Below are 21,894 nucleotides of genomic sequence, written 5' to 3' on the forward strand. Positions count from 1 at the left end.
CGACAAGATAGTAAAGGCACTGGTAGGATCCTTTTTGACCTTACAAAAACTAAAATAACGATAGGAGTTAGCCCTTTGTGGGACATATGAAACCAAGGGAAGGAGTCAAGCTCACGGTCGAGACGACCGCGAGGTAGCCCGACTCCATTACTCTCGCTACCTAAACATGTCTGCCCTACTGCCCACCCCGCCCGATAAGCACAAACGGAAGCCTGCTGACACCCACCATCGACGTCACCAAACTAGGGCTAGATCGCGCACAATTGGGCTATGTTATTTTTCCGATTGCACAGTAACCTCCTTGTGCTCGTCATCAGACTGCAAATATGTACAAACACTCCAACGAAGTAATGTAGTTATAACATTTTAATAACTTATAGGATATAACAAACACACCAACAGGGTAAACAGGTTAAAACACGTTTTAAAACAACTATTTACATGACAGTCTGCTGCAACCTCCATCCCAAAGCCTTAACGTCCACGTGACACCGTCCTCGCCTCTCCTTCCTCGAAATTGCAACATTGGCCTGTTTTGGGCGGTCCCTCTTAGTGGACTTTGGGCTATAAAAGCCATGCAAAAATCCCTTGACATCAGTGGCGGGCGATTGTGCGAATAGGCCGGAGGCTATACGAAGCGCCGAAAGTTCTGGCAACACCAAGGCGGAGCCCGCCACGCTGTGCGGGCCTTTCCGCCTTCTCTTCTTCTTTCTTTAATGAGGGCTGGTGCCCTGGCGGGGGGAGGCGACGCGGACGGGCCTCCCCCACCTCCCCAGGTGGAGGCTCGCCGGGCACCCCAACCGTCTTTAACTCGCCGACCAGCTAAGCTGCACCCAACCGTCTTTAACTCGCCGACCAGCTAAGCTGCACCCAACCGTCTTTAATTCGCCGGCCAGCTAAGCTGCACCCAGCCATCTTTTTCATCGGCCTGCTGAATTTCACCCTGGCACGCTGTGCGGATCTTCCCAGTCACTTCTTCCTTCAATAACGGAGGGTGCCCTGGCGGGGGGAGGCGACGCGGACGGGCCTCCCCCACCTCCCCAGGTGGAGGCTCGCCAGCAGATGAGGGCACCCCAAACCGCATCTTTCACACGTCAGCCAGCTGAGTTGCGCCCTGCCACTTCATTCGCCGTTCGGCTGAGCCGGCACCCCTGCACGCAGCCGCCAGGCAACCACCCAAGCACCGGGTTCACCAGGACTGCCACTAGCACCCGACGTGAGGAGTGGGCCCCCGCAGCAAGGTAATCGGGGACCCACCCCGGTGGTGATACCATCCAAACTGCTGTCGTCACTGCTACTGGAATCACCCCGGTGGCGGTACCATCCGAACTGCCGCTGTTACTGCTGCTGGCTCCTCTCCGGTGACTGTACCGAAGAGCTGCTGCTACTGCTGCCCTTGAACTCCGGCGGTTGACCCCTCCGGTTCCAGGCCTGGCCCACCGTGAGACTATTCTGGAGTCGAAACCTTGTTTGCTAGGGCATGGGCCCCACCCTTGACAGAACGCTCCCCTCAGCCTTGCAGAATTGGTTGGAGTCATTTGACATTCGACTCCTGCGGACTTCCGGTAAGGACAAAACCACCACCATTGCTCTTTTTGCCCCCGGGCGGCAGCCACCTTGCCTCCGCTTGGTGCAGTGAGACAGTAAAGCGTCGGCGGAAGAACCCGCCTGCTGCCCCGCCCTAAGAACAAACCGTGGCATTGCTACAAGGTTGCAGAGACGCCATGCTGACGCAAAGTTGACGCTAACGAAAGTTCTCGAACTACCGAAAGGAATTCTGGTTCAACGGCTAATTCATGGAAAGACTTAGACTGTGCACTGGCCCGACCCCGCCCCAAGATGGCGCTGATGTAGGAGTGGCCTACAACTCCTTGTGGCGTTCCAGCCACGTGACATTTGTGTTAAAAAGAGATATATAAATATATGTAAGCGATGCTTTCACACATGATGGTGGGGGAGAGGGGGGGGGGGGACCGATTTTTATGTTAATCTAGTGTTGCTCATGTTGCTCGACGCCTCTCGCACCGTGGCCGGCCTATAGCGGCTGTAGGCCCGTATTTCTACACTGACATTGTTTTAAATAAAGGGCTTCTTAAAAAGGAATTACGGAATCAGTGTCATGACTAATCATCTGGGTTGTTGAAGGTTTCTCTTTTAAATAAAAGATTGTCACTCCTAAGCGAAAGCATACAGATAATACGGACTCAATTTGCCTAAAATATTTTTGTTTAACGGAATTTGTACCCATCACGCCTGCCCCCCTTTTTCCAAGAATTGTCAAATCAATAATGAACTATAACTTAAGGTATATGTCGCACGCAAGGTATGGTATCCTGCACCATAATACACGACCAATTGAGAAATACATGCACGACCAGGGAACCCGAATTTAGGAGATGAATGAACTAGAGCATCTTTGCCTCGAACTAAAGAATAATAGGTCCGTGGTATTACCCACCCCTGCGGCTAGCCTGGTACATGGTAGGTAGAACTTTTCGTGTCTGCGCGCGCTGGGGTATTTTGAATACTGCACCTCCCCTCCCCTCTTATTTTCCCCTCTATAGGTCACGACGAAGTTCCGATTGAAGAGTGGAGTGGACATGGACCGCACCAAGTTCAATATCAGGGATAACATAGACAAACGTTGTGAGATAGTGCGTAAAATTACAGACCACCATTGGGAACATGAAGAACTGTATGATATGATTGTGCGTGTGTACTACGATTATACGATACGAATGTGTATGCATTTCATGTTCAGGTCACTTGAAGAGAGCGTCATCGTATGATTGAGGTGCTCGTCCACCGATCAAAGGGAGGAGAATAAAGGGTCAGACAACCCATAAGATAAACTACAAAATGCTAAAGGTACGCAGCATGCATAGGAATAGAGGACAGGAAAGGAGAGGTCCCCGTGCTCGACGCAGCCCTGAGTCTCCGTCTTGATGCATGTACTGTCACACCCTATCCGGCATTTGTGTGTACGTGGTCACCGAATTTATGTCTTTTCCCCGCTTGTGTTTTCTTACATGGAACAGACCCATGCTACTCCATGTTGTGTGTGCACCAAGTGGCCTATTATCTTACCCATCTCTCTCTCTCTCGTTTTGTGTCGTATGTACGCCAAAATAGCCTACTTGAAGCACACGTCCTTCTCTCTCTCTCTCTCTCTCTCTCTCTCTCTCTCTCTCTCTCTCTCTCTCTCTCTCTCTCTCTCTCCCTCTCTCTCTCCCTCTCTCTCTCTCTCTCTCTCTCTCTCTCTCTCTCTCTCTCTCTCTCACTCTCTCTCCCCCTCCCTCGCAAAAGGCTCTTTCTTGCCCTCTTTTCTTCTTGAATAAATTAACGACATACACCTCTTTGGTAAGTGTATAATTGGCCTGAACACAGTGACAAATTGACAGAAACAAAAACGACCATACTTTACCACGTTACTACCTCTCCTTTTTACAAACGTTAAGCCTAATCGGCTGAGAAGGAAAGGACAGGTAAGACGACTGATGTCTCCCAATCTGACCCTCAACACGGGGACTATATGTCAGTGGTTTTTGTTTTTAAAGGACACCATCTCCACCGCCCAGAATTACCCCTGACCAATTAACCCGAAATAGAATGTCTAAAGCACCCTGTTCTCCCAAAGATAACTCCAGCCCTATACTAGCCGTCTCAGAGTATCCCGAACGAAACAGCTGATGGCCCTGTTTTAAACTGATAAAGGGTCACCTACTGTATGAAAAGGATACTCGTGAACGCATGACCGTAGCACCTCGCACTTACGGGTATTACCAAACCTTGTATTATAGGGCGCAGAAACTGACACCTAGAAGGCCAGACGATGGACAGGGACACCCACAGAACCCTGCACCACAGCAGTAATTAATAGATTAGTAACACGCACCTTAACATCAGAGTTAATAGACACCAATCATATAGTAACAGATGAGAGCATTTCCGCAACTACTCAGTGGTTGGGAGAGAGAATGAAGTATGTAAATGTCTTCCCAGCCAAAATCCCTAAGACTTTCGTTTCTTATAACCTATTCAAGGATAACCCGCAGCCATCGGAAGAGAGGGGTCGGACGTGACGCACAGTCTGGCTACGGATCATAAAGCATCTATGACATCGACCAAGGGGGAAGCGACGAAGCAAAAAGGGTGTGAGACGAGACACCATTATCAGAACGATAAGCGCGAAGGGCTACATCGAGGCCCCTGCTCACTGACCAGCGTGCCTGAAGTCTCAACCCGTCGGGCCCGATTGATGGGCCCAGTGCTGAAAGATTCTGCTCTCCTTGGTCCGCATTTTTGGTCCGATCCCACGCCACCCCATTCTCTCTTCCTCTTTCATTTGGACTATGACTTTGACCTACTACCGAGGAACAAAAGGCCGGCACCCTGTCTCAAAGTGCCTATGGTGAACTGTGTTAAGGAACAGGACTGTGATCAAAGAACAGTGAGTGGTCACACCCTGCCACGTGAGAAATCGGATTTGAGCTGGACCTTAGCTCCACCGCCGGTGCTCAACAGTGCCAACGAAAGAAGGACAACAATGAGAGCTTACCAGTGATAGCTCTTTATAAAACAAGGACACTGGAAAGAAGGACCCATGTCAAAGTTGAAAATCCTCTCCCAACCACCTTATTATATTAACTATCTTCTTCATGATGTTGCATCAATCACTTCCGACTGTACACTGAGAAGTTAAGAAAATGTAACTTTGTATAGTAACATCCATACAACACCAGCCATGTACACGACTATACTGCAACTTTGAATGTACTTCCTCCTCGCCTACTTTATCAAACTGTATGAGACAATGTACAAATGTGTCAGATTACTCCTGCCTACCCTAAAGACTCTGTATCTTTAAATGTATGACGAACATTGACGATACTGTAACTGAAAGGCTAACAAAGGTGAATATTGGCCGGACAAGCTGGCGAGATATGTTAAAAGGGAGGACTGTGGAAATTTAGCTTGCAAACTGAACATTATCTGCGCCATCTTGCCTCTCCCCAGCGCCACGCATAGCAAATGCACGGTCGCCATTTTAGGCACCCCACTCTCTCTCCCCGCTCACTCTCGATTGCCAGCGCTTTCCCCCGGCGCTGCGAGCATCCCCCGCGCGCCGGCCACCCCCGCTCTCTCATACAGGCCATAAACCCTCTCCTTCTGCGCGACCCTGCTACGGAACCACTTCCGACCGACAACCCATACATGGTCATGCCTCTCCTTTGATAACCCCCTTCCTCTGCGCCCCATTGTCTGAACTAGTCCCAGGCCATCACCTAGCCCTGCGGATGCAGTTTATTGCCCCTACTGTAAGGGAAACACCCCACATCAAAGGGATTACAGTAGATCAAAGCCCCTACTCCCTGAGACCCGACCGGTCACACACACCCCCCAGGAATTGGCGGAATACCCTGCTGCGCAATAGCCATCTCCTACTGTGGATGGGGTGGGAACTTCCACTGTATCTATGTGTGGGATCGGATCTAAACCGGGGCTTCAGGGGATATTTCCCCCGCACATCAAGGGAATCTCAAGAATTTACTATGTATAATAAAGCAATAAACCAGTGTATAAGAGACCAGGTCTCAGAGATGCAGTTAGAGCACCTCGTGACGATACCTTGCTGTCTGATCTGATGTGTTCTGCTCCGACGGAATAAAACTTTGTTTCCTGCCTTCCAGTCTCCGGCGCCTGCCTCTTTTATTGGTAAAATCATCGAGTGGTATGAGAGGCGATTACCGCCGGGCAAATACTTGAAAGGTTATCGACTGAAACTGCCGCTACCATTTAACATGTATGGATACCCTGGAAGAACATAACTGTCTTACCTGGCACAGAACCTAGGTGATTGTGCACTGGATTTGTTACATTTTACAATTCCTATCAAATGATACAAACTTCACTTCAGATACAATCTTCCTCTATATAGGATCTTCGTCCCATGGAGAATGTCTTGCCTATCTCTAACGTTGTTGATCTTGAGTTGAATATTTTTAGCGCACCAAGGGGCATATCAACAAGGGCTTTATCTCTGCTTTTTTGGCTTTAAAAGCCAACAAAGGAGAGATAAAACTAGCGCCCTATCAACAACAGGGTGCTAACATGCAAATTTGCATGTTAGCACCCTTTTATTCTACGCTTCCCCTTGCATCTCTAATGAGATGCACAGGGGGCGTTCCAGAGTAAAATAATAGGAAAGATGTCGCTAAGCGACATTTCTCCTATTATCAAGAATGTCGCTAACCCTATTAGAGACAAAAAAAGCAGCGCTAACCGCGGTTAACGCTGCTTTTTTACGTCTGGTATTTTTCTGACTTGGCCATGATATCCTATGGAAGGAGGATATCATGGCTAAGTTTGCCTGTCCCTATCAACAAGCTAACGTGTGATTATCGCTGGGTTTCCAGCGATAATCTCACGTTAGCCTGTTAGCGTGAGAATTTTTATCGCTATTGAGATAAGCGTTGCTAATTGCACGCTATCTCAGCGATAAAAATTCACGCTAGCCGGCGATAATTATCCTAGCGCTAAGTGCGCTTAGAGATAAAATTATCGCCGGTTGTTGTTGATATGCCCCCAACAGCTTTACCAAGGTATTAATTAATATGTTTAGTTATTTTTTCATTGGTTTATCTTTATAGCACAGATCTAGTTCAAACATATTTTTGCATGTTTTGTAACCACTGTAAGATAATATATTCACATGGGCGCATTTGCAATTTTCGGAAATGGTATAGTTCTATGCCAATTTCTTTCACTTTAAATTCTCTTCACAGTTGAATAAAATGTCCGCATACCTTTTCGTGATTTCAGGTGGTGGTGAAGACACGGACAGAGTACCAGTCAGATCAAAAGAACAAAGGCAAACTGCGCGTCCCAAAGATTGCCGAGTTCACGGTCAGCTTCACCGATGGCGTAACAGAAAGATTAAAGGTATATTTAAAGTGTGCTGCGCCTGCCCTCACTATTCTGCAAAAATAAAATAAAAACAAATACGATCAGTGAACTCTTACGAAAGTTGGACATTTGAGTGTGTCCACTGGGCTTGGTGTAGAAGCGCATTTGAGTGTTATGTTGTGCTATGAAACTTGAAGTGTACGCTCTCAAAAACGGAAGTGCTTTGTTGCGGCTATGGAAGTCTTTGTTGCTGTGGAATTCCATGCACTTTGTTTTCATGCATCCATATTTGTAAAATATGTAAAGGCAATGTGACACGTCAGTCACTGGACGGAAATGCTTCAGTCAGCTACAGATCGCACACTCCTAGGTCTCGCATGAAGATCCCTCATGTGTAGATCATATTTAGGGGCAGATTTACAAGCCCCTTGCACCACTTTTGCGTCATTTTTAACATGGGGAAAGTGACTTACGGGTTGGGCAAGGGGCTTGTAAATAAGCCCCTGCGCCTGCACAGTCCAGAGTTATCAGCTTTGTGCCGGAGCTAAACTGACTTGTAATTGTTCAATTGCGAGGCCTGTTGAAATTCACAAACCTACCTGATAATTGTAATTTATTAGCAAATGGTACCATGGCCACACTAGTAGGGCATGGTGGGATACTATGAAGTCGCCACAACCTGCTTGATAACATTTTATTGGATACACGCAGTAACCAGCATGTGGTGTGCGATGTGCTATTTTCTGGCGTCCAGGGGCCAGGAGAGGTAAACTAGAGAGTCAGTGGCGTGAAGCGGATACTGACAGAGGCATGGCTGTCATGAGTGCAGTAGATGAAGTTGCACCTGGGCCCAACTATGGGGCATATTAACAAGCCAGGCGATAACATTATCGCCGCTTTAGCGGCAGAAAACTGCCGCTAAAACGGCGATAATGGGCTTGATAATATGCTCTATGGAATTCCAATTGAAGCCCATGTTAGATGTGAAGGACATCTAACATGGGCTTCAATTGGAATTCCATAGAGCATATTATCAAGCCCATTACCGCCGTTTTAGCGGCAGTTTTCTGCCGCTAAAGCGGCGATAATTTTATCGCCTGGCTTGTTAATATGCCCCATTGTGAGGGTTTCACTGTACCCCAATTGTGATAGACTTTTACCATCCAGCTGTGGAACAGATGGTTCAATTCCTTGTGTTTGGGCTCTTTCATATGCCCCTGCCTTCCACCCTAGCCCCAAGCCATCGCAATCCTTTTTTCCGCATGTTTTCTGTTTCAGTCTAATTCCATGTTACCTGAAATGGCCCTCTGAATATGAGCAGCAAGAGTAGAACGGTTATCCAGAAGCAGTGCTTGATTTGTGCCAGTGTTATAGGTGGTGGGCACCAGCTCTGATATTTTGGGGCCGGTTTTATTTCCCATCATCAGACTTTGACCAAAAGCAGGTCAAAAAAGCAAGAGAGAAAGAAGGCGGAAAAGTACGGTAGGAAAGGATTGATAAAGGAAGAAAGCAGGGGTGATAGGAACACAAGAGAGAGCGATGGTGACATGAACCTAGGGTGGTGAAAGAAAGAGGCATTAGGTGGATTCGATGCCAGGAAGCCTTGGTATTTGGAAGTCCTTGAATTTGGAAATGCCTCAGAGTGCCCCTAAGAAAAACGTTGAGTCCGAGCACAATTTGGTTTTACTAATTATGTACTAAATGGAGGAGGCTCGGTGATGAGAGATGTAAACGTGAGGGAGGGAGGAATTCTGAATCCAAAACATATAAGCTGGAAAGCTTGGATGTATCAAGCCTCCCGGGTCAATATTAATTGAACCAAGTTAGAGGATCTCAGATTCATCACGGACGTTTGTATACGGGTGTTAGTTTAGAGTTCAATAACCAACACGTGATGATATCAGCTCAGTGTCACAAGTTACTTTAACACAGGGACATGTGGAATAAAGAATATTGGGAGACAGAATGCTGTGGTTGAATGTATTAATTTTCCTGCTAAATGACTCCTTATTAACATCCGGCTCACTTAAAAAGACCATTTAGAGATTAAAGATTGATCGTACCAGATTTGGAGGAACGATGTTGTGCATTTATCAGGTTACAAATGTAGTCCAGTATTACATTTTCAGCAAGGCTATCTCAGACCTGGAATAATTGTGAAAACATATCTGTTTAATGAAAATTTAATGTCTGATTTCAATTTTCCTAGATTACCTTTCTGTATCTTTTTGTTCTTGTAATATATAGCACACAACATATGCATTTGTAAAGCTCACGTTCCCCCAGGAGGGTATCTTGGGGCTGAATAGCAAATGTTTATTGTTACCAACTCAATGGTACTCATTTTATCGATCTCAGAAGGATGAAAGGCTGAGTGGACCCACCAGGATTTGAACCTGCGAACGTGAGGTCAAACACAGGCCCCTCCAGTGGGCTCATTAGTCCACTAAGCCACTAAACTCAGCTTAAGAAAACAAAAACATATGCTGATCATGTGTGTTGTGACTATGGCTAAATTCGATATATTTCAGGTAATTTTACTTTTACTTTAGGATCTTCTTCAGTACAAAAAGTTATTAGTGATATCTTTTATAATTTTTTCTAAGAACGTTTGCAAATAGAATCTTGAAATATGTTTTAAGGTTAGTGTTTAAATGTCTTAAACAGGTCCTTCATACCGGGAAAAGACAATTCAACAGAATCATTTCAGGATGCCCTTCTTGAAAATAGCCAACGGTCCTCTAATTAATCAACCTTAAGAAGGGTAGCTTATTAACAGAAATAATTAATTTCCAAGGGACAAAATAGAGACTAATGTTCATCTGCTAAGTGATAGAGAAGATTTACTCGCTCTAACCACACAATTAACTCTCTCCATTTCATCAAACGCATGAAGTGCTTTCTGATGTTCTGTGGCTTTAGGCGCTGCATTAGACTATCGCCGGGAGGGCCTGGCCAGTTCAGCACACAATGTTCTCCTCTCTTGATTGAATATTCCATCCAGGAACGTTGTACTCGCATTGCCTACAAACGAGTGCTCCTTGTATAGATGCGCCATGAAGAGAACTCAAAGGTTGGGTGAGCATTTCTGACCGTATTACCGTTGCCATAAAAGGTGTGATCCGCACAATGATTGAGTTCACTCCTGTGCACTCTGTGGCCCAAATTTACAAAATATGTAATGGAACGCAGTGCAGCAGCTAAAAATGTTGCGCTGTGTTACGTGACTGGGAGGGAGAAGGAGAGCGCCATACCTCCTCTCTCCCTAGCACCGCCCTGATTTCAGCTGGCACGCGCCAGGCACGCACATTACTGCCATAGTGCCAGGGTGTGTGCCTGAGTCTACCATAGGTTTTGTACAGGAAGTGTACTCTTCCTGTATAAAATACTATACGTAGACACACTTTAGAACTTTTCGTACTTAGCATGTGTGCTGCACAGTGCAGCACACATGCAAAGTCTGAAAAGAAAGGAGACATACAAATATTTCCCTCTTAACCCCTTCTTTTAAATATAATATACAAAATCTCTTGAGGGGTACCGTTTGTAAGGAGAATGGTTAAAGAGTCCAATAAATTGCTGTGGAGGGGCATAGGGAAACACAAAGACGTGGAGCGAGACATTTTTTTTTATATACGATTGCTTTCACATATATTTGAGTAAATTATATGGTCAACGCAAAAACAAATGAGTCCATCCACAAATAGCACTGTGTTACATTAAATGTCATGTAACCTGTGATAACGTGCAAAAGTGCTTGTGCAAGGTGAATGGTGAAAGTGAAACGTGAGAGGGTATGTACAGCGGAAAAGGAGGCGCAAACAGGGTTATATATATATATAGTGAAATAGACTGTGATGCCTGTACAGTTGATACATTTATGTACAAATTAGGGGGCATATTAACAAGGAATAGGGAAAATTAACGCTAAGGGTGCTTAGCATTAATTCTTTTAACGCCCGCTATCGCTGGATAATATCACCTGGTTATCGCGTTATTAACAACGCTAACTGTTGATAGTCCATGGTGGACTTAGCCATGTAATCCACCTCCCATTGGATTAAATGGCTAAATCTGAAAATTAGCTGACGTAAAAAAGCAGCGTTAACCGTGGTTAGTACTGCTTTTTTTGGCTCTAACAGGGTTAGCGTGAAGCTTGACAATAGGAGAAATGTCGCTTAGCGACATTTCTCCTATTATTTTGCTCTGGAACATCCACTTTGCATCTCATTAGAGATGCAAAGGGAAGGCTAGTGAAAAAGGGTGCTAACATGCGATTTTGCATGTTAGCACCCTGTTGTTGATAGGGCGATATTTTTATCTCTGCTTCTTTGGCTTTTAAAGCCAAAAAAGCGGAGATAAAGCCCTTGTTAATATGCCCCTTGGTTCTTCTGGGAAATCACAGTAAAGGCACTGAGAATTACACTGTGGGGGTCGATGGCGTTTCGGCCTGTTTGCAATGTTAGGCCATCATCGGGATCAGATTACAAAATTACAATACAGTGTAGATGGGTGTCAAGGAGCGAATCCGGATGGACGGCATATCCCGGTGATATGCAGCGAGCCGCTCTATCAGGAGTGAATTAATTAAATCGTGCAGGCTCGGGGGGGAGAAGTAATCCAAGTAGTGATCAGCAAGAAGCTCTCAAGGGCCACACAATCGTGGGGGGAGCTGCGTTTTCCTGTACTGTCCAGGAAACACAGGCGGAGTCGGAATGAGTCGAACGGGAAAGGAGATGCCAGGTTCAGTCTGCTTAAGGTGTGGGAGTGCACTGGTGATCCGGCATGAGTCCAGTGATGATTGATTAGATGAGCGATTGGCGTTAACATTTGGTGCTAAACCCTCTCTACTATTGTGCGTAGATAGGGTTTTGTGTCAAAAGGCATGGGTAGTAGCATGGGAACGCCCATGTACCATCCATGTAATGCCCCCTTGGCGCTAAGTAACACAAAGCAGTGCTTCACGCCACTTTGCGTAACTTTCAGGGTACTTTCCAGTGGAAAACAAGTTTTGCACTGGAAACTAATTTAGGAAAAAAATATTTTGTGCGGTTTAGCATCACTTTTGTGATGCTAACCCTGCGAAAAAATATTAGTAAATCTATCCCTGTGTGTGTTATAAGATTCCACTGGATATGAACACTAGGACCCACATGTTCCAGAGTGCACAGAAGGGACTTGTAAAGTCAACCCAAATTGCATTTTTCAAGCCCTAATTTCCTAATTTGCCCGCTTCCTCCTTTAGCATTGTCACTATTGGTGCAAATTTGTGCTATCAAACATTCCTATAGAATGCACCAAAAGTGGCAAAGTAATTTGAATGCACTGTCACAGGGTATGAGATGAGCAGTATCAGGGGTCAGAATCCCTTGCCTGCGATGCGTGTGCACCTGAAGCCAGTTAAGTGAATGAATTGCTGCTAAACCTATAACCTGTCACTAATAAATATCATGATATGTATCTGACATTACAAAAGGTAGCTGGATTGACATCCCTAGATGAAATATGCATTGCAAATTCACTCAATGCTGTGTCATTTCTCATAAAGGTTGAAACATTAGTATGATTGTCAAGGTTGCCACAGCCCTTTACATTGTTCTGCGTGTTGGGTTATAAATGGGATTGAAATATGTGATCGACACAACTGAGAAGAATAGCAGATGGCTTAGTATACAAATGGTAAATCTAGTAAATTTTTTGTTGCTCAGTTAAACAGCAGTTCTCACATACTCACCAATATAGGTGTGGGCCTCCTTAGCTTGAAAAGGCCTTTGTTCAGCAAAAAATGAGGTAAGCCATTCAGTATGCATAACCCCTACCACAAGTCGCTACAGCTCTACACAGCCTTTCTGCTCCGCCTGCACCTTACACATTTCACATACATTCCTGCATACACACACACATTCATGAAGACTACAGATATGAAAATATGATATACACATGAAGCTCTCTCCTCATTTGCTGTCCTTTATCTATTCCAAACCTAGGTTGAAGACTAAGGGCATCATTTAGAAATTGGCAGACTGGGTATTCTGTGACCAATGTTTACCAGGGTGGTGCCCTTGCTTGCTCCTCTGTTGGAAAACTTAATCCAACGGCCTGATTGAGTAGGGGTCGTGTGAATAATGGCAAGGTACCACCCACCCTATATAGAGCAGATGGCCTGATGTTTGTTTCTCAGTCTATCACAAACGGAAATAAAACATAAACTCTCAGGGTGTAGGTGCCATTAGTTCTTTTGTTTTACAGAAATAAACTCACACGTTGGTAGTTTCTTTATGAAAAAATGGTTTGTTGTGTGGACATCAGAAACATGGAAGAGGCATCTCAAACTTGTTGTGCCTTCTCACAAGTTGCTATGACTCCTTTCTTGGGAAGGCAGAAAGATCACCACAGGGCCTAACTTCTGTATTGGTGTGCAAATGGATGGAAATCATGATTCAATACTACTCTGTGTTGGACCATATTTGTAACCTGAATTATAGATATCTTTAATTCAGACATCAGATACAATCAGACTTTAGTTTTAATTTACACTGACATTGAAAGAGGTGTGTCTGGTGTGATCAATTCAATGGTTTAAGCTATGGCTTATTGACATTGAAAAAGTATGCATGAAAGAATTTACCTCAGAATGAGCTCTTTGATTTCACAGGCTAGTTTATGAACCAATTTTAAGCATAGTATTTTCAAATTGTTTGAAGTTCAGTGGTATTAATGAGGAATATTTTAACCAATGATTGTGGATCTAATGATAACCCTTCTCGGACTTGTTTACACTAAATTCTGTTTGTGGGCACTCCAAAAATCACAATTCTAGAATTCCATGTTCAATATATAGCTCTGATAACTGAATTATAGCAGCATGCAGCTTGTGAAAATCCAGGCAGTCACATGCATTACAGATGGTCATATTTTCTTGATTGGTCCCGGGCAGCACTATAGAGTCAAAAATACTTTTCAGAGGGTATATTATCAATACAGGTGTGTATAGAGAAACTGCTGAAACACTGACTTCTTTGTCAACATCTGACAACAAATATCACCTAGTGCCTGGAAGGTCTACTTTTTCAACATATATGTGAGTGATAATATCATACCTTCAAACATTACTGGCAAACCAAATGAATAAACCATAACTCACTAGTTTTAGAATACTTTTGTCATTGTCAGCCTGGTAATAAAACTTAAATTCAGGCCAGGCCCTGCCTCCAGAACCCTTAGAAACAAGATCCTACATTTATCATGACCACCCAAAAGAGGTATAGAAACTAAAGGGCTCATTACGATGGCGGAACGATCGCCACCGCCAGGCTGGTGGAGGCGATCGTTCCGCCACCGTCATGAGATTGTTCCCCTGCCATATTATGAGGCGGTGTGTATCGTGGTGGATGCAAAGTCCGTCCGCCGCTTTTTCGCCAGTGGCAATCGTTACGATTGCCTGCCGGGCGGAGCTGGGCCACTAATATGGTGGCGGTGCCTAGAAGGCACCGTCCGCCATATCAGGATGTGGGTGTAGTAGATGCCTTTCCATGGCAGCGATGCCGCCATGGAAAGGCTGTCTGGGATTGGCTTTGGGGGCCTGTTTGGGCCCCCTCTGTTGGGGGGTGCCCTGAGGGTACCCATGGTACCCTCATGCAGTTCCATGCACCAAGTGACAGGCACTGCGTGGTGCCTGCCATGTGGTGCAGGGAAATGCTGTGCATGCTCTTTTATCATTGCGGACGGTGCTTCAGCCAGCAACATCCTCTGCAATGGTAAAGGGCCAGGATGCGCCCGCCAGTATGGCGGGGCATCCTAATTGCACTGGTGGGACTGCCGCATGTCTGGCGGGTGGTCCTATCACCATTAGGATGGCGTGCGGACTCAGGTCCGCCCGCCATCCTATTGAGCCCCTTAGTGAGGACAACCTTTTTGATTACATTTACAAGAACTCTTACTGATAGAATTAAGATATGTCATTGTTTGTTACTTGTAATTAATCCTTCAAGGGAAGTTAAACATTACCCTTCCCAGTGTTCTTTCTGTCTTTGGGGAGGGCATTAATGTAAATGTATGTAAATGTATGTGTCTTGTAAAGCGCACTGCTGCCCTGAGGCGTCGTGGCGCTGTAGACCGCTGGGGAACCCGTCCTGGCTATCCCTGTGAGATGGTCCCTCCTGGGTATCTCCAAGGTGAAACCAGGCATCCCCGGCGAATGTGGGGGGCCGTTGTGGAGATGAGGCAAGCTAATGCCCAGAGTTGCCGAGTGTGTTCCTGGTTAGAGTAGGTACCGAGGCGAGAATTATCGAGTCCGTTTTGACCCTGGTCCACGACCCTGCCGCGTCGGGAATTGAACCCTGGTCCCTGGCCGATTCTCTGCTTGCGGATCTGCCGCCTCTAACCAGTGAGCCACACCTCTCCACTGTTCAGGTTATCCAATGTTCTGAAGGATTTCTAAACTGGAAGTTTTAGATTTCAAATAATTTGTATTGAATTTACAAGAAATGAACAAATAAATAATGATAAACACAATAGTAACGATAAACACAAGGTAAGATGATAACCAAGGGTGAAAAAGAAGAGTACTAGCAAATCATAAGAAATACAAATATAAAGTAAATAGAAAACAACAAGTTACTCAAGTGCCTTACCATGGTAATCGTAGTTAAGCTGTAGTGACATACAGGTGGACAGCCAAGCACAGTTATCACACGGATAGGAATAAAAATACTATACAGTACAGGTGTATCAAGCAAGTACAGTTTTCATAGTTGTAGTAGTAGAAAATACAATACAGTACAAGAGTATCCCGCGGATACAGTATTCTATAAGCATTGCATTATGGAAGTGAAATGTAAACTCAATCTTTTGTACATCAGGCACTGCTGATTTCGGTCCTTTTTGGATCTAGATACAGGTCCTTTGTGGATCCTGCTACACAATCAGCGAAGAGTACAACTTGAATAGCATTATTACATCTAGATGAAAGGCTGTAAATGTATTTTCTTTAATCCGAAGTACCTCTACAATATGTAGGTTACGTATTTCACTAAAAGCAAACATGCATAAAACATAGCAAACACGCATAAAACATAGCAAACACGCATAAAACATCGGGCAGGTGGGTGGGGAATTTAGCACTAATTATACTCTGCAACATATTGCATAGCATTTATGAGAGAGCACAGACAGCAAAACAGACCATCAGCTATCTACATCATTTAACCTTTACAAATCTCTTCTTACTACTAATATGTTTGATGTCTTCTTCTAATCCTGATCTTCACATTTTACCCTCAAAAGCATTTCATAGATAATTTCAGGCAATGTTTTCATATAAGGATTATGTTGACCTCTGGAGTTTAAATATGTATCTGTGTGAAGTAACCGTAGATGCTGACCCTTCTGCAGCTAAAAGGCAAGAGAAATCATCTGAAGTAGAGCACTTAGAGAAGAATTCACTTGAACATCTCTAATCCCCAGTTATTTCTATGCAGGATTTAACAACACAAATTTGAGGCATATGTGCAGTGTTTACTAATCATAACTCATAAATATTGTAAAATTGGTAGGTGCGTGTAGACTGTTGAAATATTCAAGTCAGCGGTTCACATGAACCCTTGAGTGCATAATTCTCTCTTGACAAATAAATAAAATACACTACACAACATGGCAGACCTAAAAGATGTGGCTGGTCTGTTGGATTTTGGCAATATTATATGCTTTGAACTTAAGTTGTGGCTTCTGGGTGGCTGGCAGCATTGCCCAGGGGAAAGGTTGCCCCTTGCAGAAAAGACTATTATTGAATAGATTCAGGTGGAGGGATTATGCTGAATGAATAATTTACTTTTTAAAGCCACTGCCAGTCTTTCAGATTAGTTCCAAATGGAGAAGATTATTGGCCATAGTCACAAAGGTAAATTTACATGCAATATATTTACCCATGTGCCAATGTACTCATGCACTTAGTTGTAAGTCACGCTTTTTTACTATTCACCATTTCTGTGTATAGCGTTACACCTAAGTATAGACTTCAGAGATTGAATTTGGGAAGGTAAACCTTACGTTACATGTTAAAAGTTACAGCCCATTAACTCATTAAATTTAATTTGTACTAAATAGTTATCTAATTTAAGTTCATTTATTCAATGTATAAATAATATTTCTTAAAGGATAATTTTAAAAAATCCTACCCACACTATCATTTTAGTTCTGATCTGTATTTCATGTTTTCCAAATGTTATGTGCTACATTAATTTCAAATATTATTAATTTTTTAACAAAAATATAAAGGTTTAATAGTGTTTTATTTATAAATTACAGTTCTGATTACATTTTAAAATAAAGGTTTTTTTTAAATATTCATATAATTACATATTTTTCACATTAATTATATATATATGTAATTATATGATTATTTAAAAAAAAAATTTATTTTAAAATGTAATCAGAAACTTCATTTATAAATAAAACACTATTAAGGTGCCGATTCCGATCCTGTAAAACCCGGGTACGAATGGTCTTACGGAGCGTTTTCTCCGTACGACCCGTACCCGGGAATTCCACCTTACAGCAAGTACAATTCGTACAGAAATACCATTTCCGTACGAATCGTAAAAAACACCGTACGGCTAAAAAATACATACAATTCTGATCCTGGACAGCGTGTACGCGACGTCCGCACGGAGTCAGGCAGCGTTTTACGGACCAGCAAGTACTTTTTAAAAAAAAAAAAATTTTTAATATTTTTTATTGAAGTTGATTGGTGTCATACATATACTGATGATAAAATACGAAGTATATACAATGAGAGCCGAAATGAGGCACAAAAAAAAAAAAAAAAAAAAGCCTTCACATAGAAAATATCCTGCTTTCATCAATGAATATACACCGATAATAAATTTACAATTAACCATAGTACAGAAACAGACAAAATAAAGAAAATAAATAAATAATCAATCAAAAAAGGTCCCCCAAATTTTATCAAATTTCCTTCCCCCCCCAATCCTCAGAGCGTAACTTCGTTCACTCCTCTTAACTCTTCGCATTTTAGAGAGCCATTCATATATGGATGGAATTTGATTTGTACGTCAATTTTGAAGTAGCAGAGATCTAGCAACGGCCATGCAAATATAGACTAATTGAGCCAGTGATACAGATAGATTAAGGTGCAGATCAAAACCATAAAGCATCAAATTGACATTGACGGATATCTGAATATAACAATTAACTCTTAAAAAAACGAAAATTTCATCCCAAAATGTTTTAACCAAGCTACAATCAGCGATTACATGAGTCCAGTTTGCAGGGGCGAAGTTTAAACAGCGAAAACAGTTTGGAGAATAAGTACTATACATTTTGGATATCCCCGCGGGAGTGCGATACAAAAGCCATTTTCCAAAAAATAGCATTCTACGCCAATTGGCTCCCCTTAATGTAGAAAAATTCAACTTATTAATAGTACGCCATGTAGACACTGTCAAAACGTGATTTTCTTGCTCCCACCATTTTTTTACAGCTATGGAACCCAGATTCCTTTGTCTTGCTTGAGCAAGACAACGCTTCCACTCTCCCGGTTTCCTTACAAGGTTATAATTAAAAAAAATATCGTTATTTAATGGGGAGATTTGAGTAAATAATGTGGGAGCATATCGCTGCAAAAGTTGATAAATATGATTATAGGAGCCGATTAACAAAAAGTTTTTGGGAATGAGTAATCGCATCTCCGTCGGGGATATCCATTTTGCGTTTTGTAAAAAATCACCCACTGTGCTAAATCCAGCTTTAATCCAGTGGCCCATTAAATCAGAGCCAAGCGCCTGACCATCAAATGACAGTAGATTCATCAGCGGAGACGAAGAATGAAACAAAGATAAAGAATATCTTTTTAACATGGCCGTGCGTTTCCTAAAAAACCAGGCAATTATTTTGTACCTGACCAATTTAGGGGATTTAGTAACCTGGAGAGGGGGGGAAATCTGACTTTCCGAAAAAATTAAATCGGCAAAAAAACTAATAAAAACGTTGGAATTTGACCTTGGAGATTTAAATCGGGTCAAATACAGGGCAAAGTAGGCATCGTAATAATCTCTAATATTGGGTAATGCGAGACCACCATTATCCAAATCCTCATAAAGAGTATTAAACGCAATACGAGGCGTTTTATGTGCCCATACAAAGCGCGAAAATATCGATTCAACTTTAGAAAAAAAAATTCCCGAAAGAAAGCAGGGAATCGTTGAAAACAGAAAATTGAACAATGGTAAGATTGACATTTTAATCAGAGCGACACGGCCCAAGATTGACAATGGTAATTTATTCCAACGAGAAAGCATTAAGGCAACTTTCTGAAGAAGGGGTTCAAAATTAAGTTTGAAAAGGTCTTTAACAGAGGCTGTAAAGAAAACCCCTAGATATCTTTTGGGCTTATTATTAACACAACTCCTTAAGTCCGGGTGTAATTCAGGTTTATGGTTACCACAGATCAATATTTCTGTCTTTTTTTTATTGATACGATATCCCCCGAAAGTCTCAAATTCCTCAAAGAGTTGAAAAACCGAAACTTGAGACTGCACATCGGATTTAATAAGAAGCATAATGTCGTCAGCGTAAAGTTTAATTTTTGACATTGATGGAATCGGAGGCAAAATCTCAGTGCATTGCCGAATTGCAATTGCGAGGGGTTCAATAAAAAAGGCAAAAAGAATAGGTGATAGAGGGCAGCCCTGACGTGTACCCCGATTAACTAACACGGAACCCACTTTAGATGAATTAATGATAATATTGGCTTTAGCACCCGTGTAAAGATTGCGAATAAAATTGATAATAATTAATGGGATGTGAAAATATTGCAAAATAATAAAAAGAGTTTCCCAGACCACCAAGTCAAAAGCTTTTTCCGCATCAAATAACATATTTAGAGCTGGTATCGCCTGTGTCTGAAAATAATCCAGGGCTTCCGAAAGAAAATGAGTATTAGTCATCAATTGTCTGCCAGCAATAAACCCATTTTGATCTTCATGAATCAAATCAGGGGCAATATGGTTAAACCGAATAGCTAGTAATTTAGTAAGAATCTTATAGTCCGAATTTAGAAGGGTAATAGGGCGGTATGAATTAGGGTCCTTGGCGTCCTTCCCCTTCTTCAGAAAGCTGACCACCGTTCCCTCGCAAAACGAATCTGGAATAGAGTCTCCTGCGAGCATTGAGTTGATGAGTTGTATGAAAAGATCAGAGAAAGCGGGAAAAAAAACTTAAAAAAATTCAGCAGGTAGGCCATCTGGGCCGGGGGCTTTTCCTGATGGGAGTTCTTTTACTACCGATAGTACTTCTAGTAAGGAAAATTCGCTAACCATATTAGATTGCTCAGATTCGGAAAGAGAAGGAATCACCTCGCTTTCCAGAAATGCTTTCAGTTTGAAATGATCGATTTCATGCTGATAACTATATATTTTTTGATAATGAGAATGCATTATCTTACCTATCCCCTCAGAATCAGTCACATATTGGTCAGTGACTGGGCAGATTAGACCAGAGATTAAATTAGAGGCGGCTTGTTCTTTGGCCTGCCAGGCCAGAAATCTGCCTGTGAAATTTCTTTCTTCATAGATTTTCTGATTATGACAGCAGAAAAACGCCTCTCCTTGCTCGAATAAATATGAACGGAATTCGCGTTTAGCTTCATCCAGTTGATCTTTAATATTTCTAGAAGAATTTTGTTGACGTAGCACGCTTAGAGCCTGAATACGATGTTCAAGAGCGTTTTTTGAAGCCCTAGCGGCAATAGACGTGGCAGCGTCTTTTGTAATTATGAGTCCGCGAATAAACGCTTTTAAAGCATCCCAAATAATACTAAGGGGGGCGGTGCCAGTATTACGAACTATAAATTCTGCAATCAAATCTTTAAGTTCAGAGACCCATATCTCATCGCTGAGATATAATTTATTAAAAACCCATCTTTTGGAGGACCTTACAATATCCCCCAAAATAAATTCCCTAATGAGCATAGCGTGATCTGAGAATACATTATGAACCGTGTTAGAATAACCTAACCTGAGATTACGTGAAGCTAGGACAAAGTCAATGCGAGATGAAGACTTGAATCGACACGACCAGCAAGTATATTCTTTTTTAGAGGGATTCTCTAGACGCCAATGATCAGAAAGATCCAAAAGTCTTTTATAATTAGAGATGGTCTGAAAAATTTTAGGTTTAAGTTGTTTTTTTTGTTGGGATGATGAATCCAAATTAGGATTCATTAAAACGTTGAAATCGCCAGCGATCACAATATCCCCAGACACAGTCAATAAAGATTGAAACATCTCTTCAAAAACAATGGAATCATCATTTAATGGGCCATAGCAACTAAGAAAGATAAAAGGGCGCAGTCTATTTTTAACTCTACAAGAGACCCAACACCAACGCCCTGAGCCCCCAGATTCTGAGTGAATAATTTCCGCGTGTACATTCTTGTTTATGAATATCGCGACCCCCCGTTTAGATTCATTACATGATGCAAAGCACCGAAATGAAGCCCATGATTTAAACATAGAAAACTGATCTATCTTAACAGAGGAGATATGGGTCTTCTGAAATAAAACTACAGATGGGTTTTTTGCCTTAATCCAAATTTCAACCGCTCGTCTTTTCTTAATGTTATTTAACCCATTGACATTGACAGAAAACAATCTTAGACTGTCCTTAATTGACATCTTAAATTATCAAAATTATCAAAATATAAGGAATCGACTGCAGGCCTCAACTTGCACATATCTACTAACATAAAAAACCTGACATCATCAACTTCATTTTTTATTATTTCACCACAACCCTCCCACCAACCTACGTGACCACCCTCACCATCCTCACCCCCCCGAACCCCCCCACCCTCCCCACCGATGGTCGAACTTCTCCTTCCCACGCATACCATCGGATCCTACCCCTTGCCATCAGGGTGACCTGTCGCACCCCCTGGGCCCCCTGCATTCCGTGCTCTTCCTTGCTCAA

The 21,894-nt window shown here is 42.8% G+C and overlaps 1 protein-coding gene across 1 annotated transcript in view; it reads left to right on the plus strand.

The window, feature by feature from the left end:
- Nucleotides 1–21,894, plus strand: part of NSG2 (neuronal vesicle trafficking associated 2) — a 224,787-nt gene that overhangs the window by 50,993 nt on the left and 151,900 nt on the right. The window contains exon 3 of the mRNA XM_085618092.1: nucleotides 6,823–6,942. Coding sequence (XP_085474218.1) covers nucleotides 6,823–6,942 — 120 coding nt within the window. The remainder of the gene's footprint in view (nucleotides 1–6,822; nucleotides 6,943–21,894) is intronic.

Source organism: Triturus cristatus, chromosome 7, assembly GCF_964204655.1.
Source record: "Triturus cristatus chromosome 7, aTriCri1.1, whole genome shotgun sequence".
In the NCBI taxonomy this organism is placed as follows: Eukaryota; Metazoa; Chordata; class Amphibia; order Caudata; family Salamandridae; genus Triturus; species Triturus cristatus.